This window comes from Toxoplasma gondii, chromosome XI, assembly GCF_000006565.2.
Source record: "Toxoplasma gondii ME49 chromosome XI, whole genome shotgun sequence".
In the NCBI taxonomy this organism is placed as follows: Eukaryota; Apicomplexa; class Conoidasida; order Eucoccidiorida; family Sarcocystidae; genus Toxoplasma; species Toxoplasma gondii.
In genome coordinates, this window is record NC_031479.1 from 679,636 (window position 1) to 688,485 (window position 8,850).

Here is an 8,850-nt window from a genome sequence, read left to right on the forward strand (position 1 = left end):
TGTCCACGCCACAGAGTCATGGCCACCCCACACGTAACTCCAATAAAATAAACTAAATCCAAGCCCATTCAGCGGCTTTTCGTGTCTCCAAAAACAAACTGCAAATGTAAAAACTGGTTGCGGCGTCGCGTATTCAGTCTGGTGTGTGGATTCGGTCCGGAAGGCTGTGAAGCCGATCCCTGTGGCGTGCTGTAGCCTTATGTGTTGGACTACGACCGTGTTTTTGATCTGTATGGTCAAAAGGCTTGCAAGTAAGAAGGAAAATAGTCAATTCCGATGGATCCATAGTGGATGCGTCGTCGTTGCCGTGGTAGGCATACGATGGCGCATCACCAGTCCATTTTTCGTAAAAGGTAGCAGCGTCAGAACGCTGATTGCCACTTCAAACATCTTTACGAATGGAACACGTCTGTATTTAAGTCATAGAGGTTACTGTTCTGAAAATTACGATTTATTGCCGCAACGGTGCAGGCGCCTTGTCACGAGAGCGTGCAGACCTTACTCCTTCGTTCTGAGCTCTCACCTGCCTGCCAGGAGGCTTCTCCAGAATTGCTCAGATGAGGAGTGTATGAATCAGCATGAGACATGTGTTGTTCTGCTCCGGTTTCGGCCGATTTCTGAGTGAAAAAGAGGAACGAATAAAAACAGTTACCTCTTTAGCATGGAGTTTTCGTGGCTTTGAGAAACAGTAGGAGAGTGCGTTCCAAACAAAGTTGTCTTTGTGAAACAGGATACGGAACAAAGTCAAGTGCATCTTTGTGTAAAACTACATGCCTTTAGGAACTGGTTCTTCTAACCGCCTTGTCGCTGAAGGTCCTGGCTGTTGTCTCTTTCAATCAGCTCGATGTGTGCCCCCTAGGTGAGTAGATGGGACAACACGAAGGCAAAGACAGAAGCTAACGCAGTCTTGTCCGAGCAGACGGCCCCCCAAGGGTTCTCCTAACAGTATGAACACATCGCCGACAACCGTTTGAGGGGTACGTGCTTGCTTTTTCCAGATTCGTAGTGCGGAGGCTCTGCACGCCACTCTCTCACGAGTAGCGTGCCCTTCTTGTCCCCGTATGAATTCAGAACAAAGAAACCGGCAGTCAGGCGCTAATACTTTGCTACTCCTACATGCTCGCCGGTCACGCCCAAGATTGGCTTGCACAAAATCTTGTTCCTTCAGACCGTATTATTTCCGTATCGGTGTACGATTTTTTTAGACACGACACTGAAATGATGTATGGAAGGAAAGCACTGGCTGCAAACGTCTGCCATTAAGTAAAATGCAAAATATAATGGTGAAAGGGAAACTGTCTGTGAGGGCTAAGAATTAGCTACAGCCAAATTTGGTTGACCTGAAGCATGTTCATTGCGAGTGGTAGAGCTGCCACAAGACGTTTTGAACAGCCCACGCCTGTCCAGAGGGTTAAAGATTCATGTGGTGGGCAGTGCAACAGTAAGCTGCAAAACGAGTGGGTTGTGGCAGTGGTTATGATACGGAAACACGGTAAGCTGTAAAGACGCCGCAGAGGCCGAGATCCTGTAGCACTTTTGTTCCGGACGTTTATGGCTAAAAATTAAAGCAAATATTTCGTTCTTTACCACAAAAGGAGCCGATTCTGCCTGTTGAGGCAGAAAACCTCACTTTGTCATATACTAGTGTCTGTGCTTTGCAGAATCCTCACAACAAATGCTCGGCGCCACTAGCAATAGATGCTGAACGGTGGTAATCATCCCTTTGATTTCTCGTTCAGCGTTCTCAAGCGCGAGATCCATCAGAAGCGCAAGTACAACTCATATTTAGATCTGTCTTCGGAATCTTCGCTAGACGTCAACTGCGAATGCCTTCGCAGCTGCTGTCGGCGCGTTTCCGGTAGGCGCCAACAGGTTAACTGGACTAAACATTTCGTTGACAGAAAAGACCGTACACAACGACGAGGGGCGTTATTTTGCACGACACACTTCCAGTGAGTTTGAGTTCAGAAACCCTGGTTTCTTGCGGCAGAACTGAGAGCCCGTAGGCTAAGAAGGCACCCGCTGGATGGACTAAACCCCATAAACCCGTTTCAGTGTTGTGGCGGATACAACGGGGGCCACGCTACTTCTGTGTGTCGCTGCGCCAGAAGGCCGCCATCCTGCGTGGGCGTATTTGCAATATCAGCCTCATCAAATCTCAGCAAAAATTCGTTGGTGTCGCAAGTACCCTCCCGACGTCGAGGATCAAATCGAATCCCTGAGTTTCCTGTCCACAAATCACGCTGCGGTTGCCGTGGAACAAGCCCCCCTCTTGGGCCGTTGAGTGTAGGAGAGTCCTTCCCCCACTCCTCTTTCAACTCCTAGTTTTTTGCTCGGTGCTTGTCCTTGCACTGGCTGCACACGTTCGGTTTTAAGCACATGTGACCACCTACACCTTTCTTATGCGGGATCTCTGCACCCACAGCACAAAGTGAAGTCTGTCACAGCAGACGGCAGTAGGCCCTACCACAAGGCGTTAGGCGGTAGCGAAAGACAGCTCCGTCGAAGTGTTCGTTTTGGCGTTCACGACGGTACTTGCTAGCCGAGGGCAGCAGGATTGGTTCACGAACAGCGACACCAACGCTCCCCTCACGCAGACGCCTTCTACACAAACGAAGAACAGCCCACAAGGCACCACACAATTCCACTTTGAGAACACGCAGAACGCGTGTTGGCAGGTCATGGCCACCCTCGTGTGCCAGCGCCCACACAGCCCCGGCGCCACAAGTTGACCCAAAAGAGTGGCACCCAGACGAGCGAGAGCCCTCGCGCCGCCAGTTGATGATTTGGGGCAACTGTGTGGGTAGAGTGCTCCCGAGTTTGGCCGGTTGGATTCTTCTTTCTTCCGCAAATGACTTTTCGGTTCAAAGCTGTTCCAGATTGGCCAAACTTTCTGCCCTATCCCACAGTAGGTAGCCCAGAGTTGCACACGCGAGCTGGATCCGAGCGCTGTTCATTTACGCGCCGTCGCAACTCGATGCACGCCCGTCGCGGGCGCGGACGGTGATATTCGTTTTTCCCTTCTTATTTGTCAATGTACACACGCCAAAAACGTTGCAAATGTGATCGGGTCGCTTTTCTGAGCCTCGGCGCAAAGAGTAAGCTCGCGGCTTCCAGCCTTTAAGCGTGGCCAGGCGGCACCAACTGGTCCTGTCGGTCACGCGCTCCTTCCTCACAAGCGCACACGAGCAGGCGTGAGGCACGTGGTCCGTGGCGGTGTATAGCGGCGTCTTTCGGGAAGCGATACCACATTATTTCCTCGAACCCTATTGCGTGCAAATCAATTGTTGACTCAGCTTGAGACAGTGTGACGGTGCGCCAAGATGGCTCATCTTCGACCCTTTTACAAGTTTGGAAAAAGTCTTCGTGCAGTCTGCTGCCACACAGCTTGCCCGTCTATATGTGCCATACTTAGTAGGTTGAGCGACGAGTGTGTCCTTCTTGCGTGGAGACTTTGAGCCATTCTTCTTGGTATTTCAGATCGAGACGCGACATCTTGTCAGCCTTATTTACCCTTACTCAGCAAAACGACTCCTTGCACTTTCGTCAAGCCACGGCTAACTGTCTGTGCTCTCTCGTGTAAGGCGGCTACCTCCGTCCACACAGCACCGCTGTCTGCCCGAGCCGGCACACTCCCGACCTTTCAAGAATATACCGCCCTACTTTTAAGGCAACTATCTTTTATCAACTTTAGAAGCGCTTTTCCCCCCCGGGTCTTGGAAGCTTATCCCGAAGAAGATCTCGGGCCAAAACGGCAAAAAATGACGCAGGAAGAACCGCGGCTTACAGGGCAACTCCACACACCGATCCGTGGACCCATCCAACCGCCAGAAATCGAGGAAATGGAGAACGCTGTCACACCAAAATGCGCAGATGTGGCACCTGCCGCGGCAGCAAGTCACTCGTCTCACAGCTCTGCCAGTACCGTCGGGGACCTCAGCGATGGCAGCAGCGACCCGGATTCGCAGCCCTCGCGGGGGGATGTTCGCGATGAAGAGCTCGCAAAAGCTGCCGTCTTCGACGCACTGACTCCCAAGCATTCGCCGGAACCGAGAGCAGTTGCAGCGGAATTGCACACGGCCCCGGTAGTCGGACCAGACGATACCTCCCGACCAATTGCCTTGTTTCACCCTGACGGCCCTGAAGAGAACGCGTGGAAGGCCGATGGCGAAACAGCAACGATACACGGGGGAGAGGCAAGCCAGGAAGAAGGCGCCGATTCTTCGTCTGAGGACTTGCGACAAGACCAACGAACGCAGGGGCGTCCTGTCGCTTCACCCCTACCCAGCTCCTTTGAGCATGCGTCGTCTTTCCTGCGCCTTGTTTCTTCGGCCATAGGGGCACCGCAAGCAGGCAGTTCGCTCTCGAGACTCGGCATTCCGGTCCGGAGCGAAACAGCTTCCCAGCTGGCCGCCGGATCTACAACTCTCGCCTCGTTCGCGCCGCCTGGAAAAACGAAGTTTGATGCGGCCCGCTCAGACGATGACCGGGAGTCTTCCTGGATTTTCTCCTCTCCCACTTCCTCGGGTAGAAACGCGGGAGCTTCCCCCCTCCTAAGCTTGAGTGGACGCGCCCCGTTCCAACGGGGCCTCTCGTCCCACAGCGAGTCGCCCTACCCTGCTTTTTTGCCAAAGGCCGCAAGCGCGCGGTCGAGCACTTCGTGCGAGTCTCAGTTTCTGTCTGTTCCAAATGCCGAGCGAGACTGTGTCCAGCACTCTCCGTCTGTTTCCCCGCCTCCGTCGACGGACCATGCGACTGTGTTCGAGGGTGACGGCGGAGATGCCTCAAAAACCCAACAGCTGACCCCTTCCAAGCCCTGCAAGCTTCCTGCCGAGTACGAGGCTGTCGCGCTCCTTTTGCGTGCTCGACAGGAAGCGAAAAACGAGGGCGACGAGTCCCCCCGCAACCGTTTCGCTGGAGAAGCTGACGCAATGATTGCCGCATGGCTGAGAAATCTATCCAACGAAGATTTTGACGTGCTGCTAAGGTACATCCGGAGAGTGACTGGAGCTAAACGCTCGGAGTCGTCTGCCTTTGCACCTGCACGCACGGCCAGAGTCTCGGGGGCTTCGAGTTCACTCGGTGTACCGGCACAGGCCGTCTCTGCTATTTCTCAAGCCTCACCTGAATTCCGAGGTGTCACTCCCTCTCAGGGCTACCCGAGAAAACCTGAGAAATCCCAGTCGCCTCCGTCGCACTTCCTGCTGTCTGGCTGTGAACCCAGCGACAACCCGAAGACCGACGTGGCGGGTCTGGAGCGACACCTGCGGACCGCGCTTCAGTGCGCCGGGGCTTCTAGCGGAACTCCTGAAAACTGTATGTTGCCGGTGCTGGCCTCCGTCCGTGAAGAGATTCGCGGCATGCCCTCTGAGAAAGAGACCCGAGCACGTTTCGTGGAGGACTTGTACGAAGTCCGGAGGAACGCTTTTCACCGCCAAGAAGCCGCGCGGTATGGAGGGTACGTTTCTTGTCTCGCGTGCGGGTGCACGGTGTGCGGGTGCTCGAAATTCGGCGAAGGCCAGCCGTCGTGGATCTCCACACTTTTGCTCACCGCTCCTTCCAGTTCGTGGACCTGCGCGAGGGCAATGGAGCGGGAGTTCGACAGGAAAAATGCCGAACGCGCAGCCGCTGCCGCGACAGCGAAGGCGGCACGTGGTGGTCGGTTCCCAAAGAAAGCCGAGAAAGGTCCCTGTCACGTCTACAACACACGCTGTTCCTCAGCTGCGTCCATCGGGAACGTGACACCTTCAACTGCTACGGGGAACGGAAAAGGCACTATGCTGTCGGAAGCGCCTGCCGAGGGTGCAACTGGTAAGACAGCTGGATCGTGGGCAGGGTGGAATGGCTGGGCTCGGCGGCCAGAAACCCCGAAAAAGCGACGCGTCAAAGAGTCGCTTGAGTCCGGAATCCGATTTGCGAATGCTCTCAGTCAAGTTGAAGAAGAAAGCGAGGATGAACCAAATCCATCGGCAAAGGACACAAGCGTGTACACTCTGCCGGCTCTTGAGTCTGGCAACGCTCCACGAGACGGCCGCGCCTCTGCAGCAAGTTCGAAAAGAAAACACACGTTTCTGGAACCTGCTGCTCTCCCGTGTTTCTCTGTCAAGCGAATGAGACATGCTGAGCTTCAAGGCGAGATCCTGGAAGAAGGCGCTGGGAAATTAGATGGGTGTGATTCAGGCAAAGAAAAGGGTATTGCATCGCGTACGCGGACCGCGAAAAAACCACTGCGTCTTTCGGTGTCTTCGAAACTGCCTTATCTCCGATCGGGCGCGGAGCATTCCGGCCACGAACTGTTTAGGTCACGCGCAAAACCCGATGGAGAACTTTCCTGCGAAGTGAACGCGGCGAGGCGAGGAAAGCGATCATGTTCTTCGGAGGTCCACAATCATGGGGGCCAGAGCACGCGCCCACGCACTTCCTCGGTTCGAGATGGAAAAATTCCGAGTTTAGGAGTCAGTGGAACAGACCTGGCGCAGCAGCCACCCGCAAAGGCTCTAGGCCATCAAGAGAAGACTCCTCATTCTGAAACGATTGACTCGAACAAAGGAACGACGGCGAAGGAAAGCAAGCGTGTCTCAACCGCGAAAGCCGGCACTGCAAAGGGCGCCTTCCCCCAGAGGCGCCAATTTCGAATTCACCATATGATTCCAGAGCCTGAAGTCAAGGAAGGGCTACTTTTCAACCCGACGCCTGCTCATTTCAACAAGTACCCGAAGGCGCGAGGCGTGTGGTTCGACCCGCATCGAAATCTCGTCAGAACATGCTGGAAAGAAAACGGAAAAGCCAAAACTGTCGGCTTCCCAGTCGCCAAGTTCGGTCTCGACGAAGCCCGGTTCTTGGCTGTTCAGCTCCACCAATTCAAGTGCCCCGAGGACCCTGTCCCAAGTGATCTGCAGGGGAAGCTGCCGGCGGTTCCACGTCAGGAGTTTGAGTGGTGCTAAAGGCGACAGTGGTGCAAAGTAAATCCCAAAAATACATTTTAGCCCTCGTGATCCAACATAATGTTGTGTATAGCCATATATATGAAGAACCGTAGACGGACATGAGGAGCGATGGGAGTCAACTCCCCATTCAGCCGGATAGGAGCCGCGGCGATGACTGCCTAGTCTGTTAGCCTGGTCTTGGGAAAAAAGTCAAAAATACCAAACGGGTTGAAGTGGGCAAGACACTCGGTGTTTTCTCACGAGTTTAAGCCGTCACTTCCCAAGCATAATGGGCCTTCAATTTTCTGCTCCGGGTTGCAAGGCGTTCCTAAGTACAGCGGGAACTGTTTGAAAGAGTTTCCAAAGGGCGATGGTCGCAATGTCTGCGCCGTGAAAAAAGGTGGCCGTGGATATATGTAACCGAATCTCTACGAGGAACACGACCAAACATGCAACATGGTTTCGGATTTTTACTGAAGAGGTGGAAGTAGTACAGGTTCTTCTTTTCAGGACACCCTATCCAGGGACAAGGCAGCCGGCCCCCATTCGAAAAGTGACCTTTATTCGGATTTTCAGGAATCGCGGTAAAGGTGGATGATTCTCAGACATCTTTGTGACACGCCGAAGTGTCTGAAAATCGACGACGAAACGAGTAATCCATTATTTCTCCTTGGTTGCCAAGCCGTTTCCTGGGGATATGAATCCAAGCTCGGTGTCTGTTGTTTCCGTAATGCTGGTGTACAGGAAGGGTGAGGCCACTGGTATCATCCAGTGCCAAAGTTTTTCTCACCGTAGGCGTGGCGGGTTTCAAAACCACAGTTTTGAAAGCTAGCTCAACATAGCTGTGTATGCTTATTTCAACCACTATTTCTCCTGTTGTATTTGAACGTGTTCGTGCGTTTGCGAACAAATAGAGGAACACCTGCAGAATCATGCTCCGGCGTTTAATGTATAGATGTGTGTTTCAAAGTGCAGAAATGACTACGGGATGTGGGACGGATTCCATGATAACGGGCGTTCATGCATGCCCATTTTGGCGTAGTGGGACACTCCTACCACAGTAAGGCAGTTGTTCATTTGCCTGACTCCATCTTGCCTTTTGGAGATCGACTTGAAAAAGGAGCGAGAAATATTCATGAAGAAAAACACGGAGAGAGGAGGATACGTTCTTGAGAAATGAACGCCCAAAAAGTCGAGTGATCCCAGGGAGAAAAACACTTGAACATGCTCTCATGTTTTTCTTCGTGAGCACGCGGGTGGTGTCAAACGCTGTTTAAAGAGAAGAGAGGACTTTGCGTGCCGTGGAACCAGATCTCTCTTGGATTCGTCTCGTGGGGTGAAAAGAGGCCTTTTTCTAACTGATCCGATGTCAGGCATCCTTTGGTGAAGTGTGTCCACATGAGGGAGAGGGTCAAACCGACTTCTGACCTGGATCGCCTCAGGGGTTGCACTTTCTCCCGTTATCGACTCTGCCCACGTACATGAACCATCTGACGGAAACTGACGACTCGTAAGACGTTACCTTACATAAAACCGTCTACGCACGACACTGGACCTCACTGCTTCGACACTGTCTGCGTAGAACCCCACATTGGAAATATATGGCGCTCACTGTCGGGAGAATATGCTACGAGCTGGGATACTGGTTTCGATCTTGACTGTCACAGTAGACAATTCTTCCCAAAAAAAGGGGCAGTGAGAGCTGTGTTGGACCTGCCGCTCGCATGTGTGGTCCCGCACGTATCTACCCACTGCCATGACTTTCCGTACGCCTCGGGTAATCGAAGCGTCAAGCATGCCTCAATTGAGTGGCAGCGCACACACAGTTGTCGGAGTCTTTACGTTTCTTCGTGTTCATCTCTCTGTACAGAACATCTCACTTACGTACTCATATTTCTGTCCAAATTTACGTATTAAACTTCGC

General features: G+C 53.0%; 2 protein-coding genes across 2 annotated transcripts; both read left to right on the top strand.

The window, feature by feature from the left end:
• Positions 1–770: 770 nt before the first annotated feature.
• TGME49_309405 (hypothetical protein) lies at positions 771–1,956 on the top strand (the record flags this gene model as incomplete). The annotated part of the gene is made up of 2 exons (XM_018782580.1): positions 771–859; positions 1,740–1,956. 2 exons carry the CDS (start codon positions 771–773, stop codon positions 1,954–1,956), a joined length of 306 nt encoding a protein of 101 aa, XP_018635613.1.
• A 26-nt stretch (positions 1,957–1,982) lies between these two features.
• AP2XI1 (AP2 domain transcription factor AP2XI-1) lies at positions 1,983–8,434 on the top strand. The gene has a single exon (XM_002364167.2). It carries the CDS (start codon positions 3,762–3,764, stop codon positions 6,942–6,944), a length of 3,183 nt encoding a protein of 1,060 aa, XP_002364208.1. The 5' UTR covers positions 1,983–3,761; the 3' UTR covers positions 6,945–8,434.
• The last annotated feature ends 416 nt before the right edge of the window (positions 8,435–8,850 follow it).

What these genes read in the sequence shown, in the direction of transcription:
- AP2XI1 (XM_002364167.2), top strand. Translation starts at nt 3,762, where the DNA reads ATGACGCAGGAAGAACCGCGGCTTACAGGGCAACTCCACACACCGATC.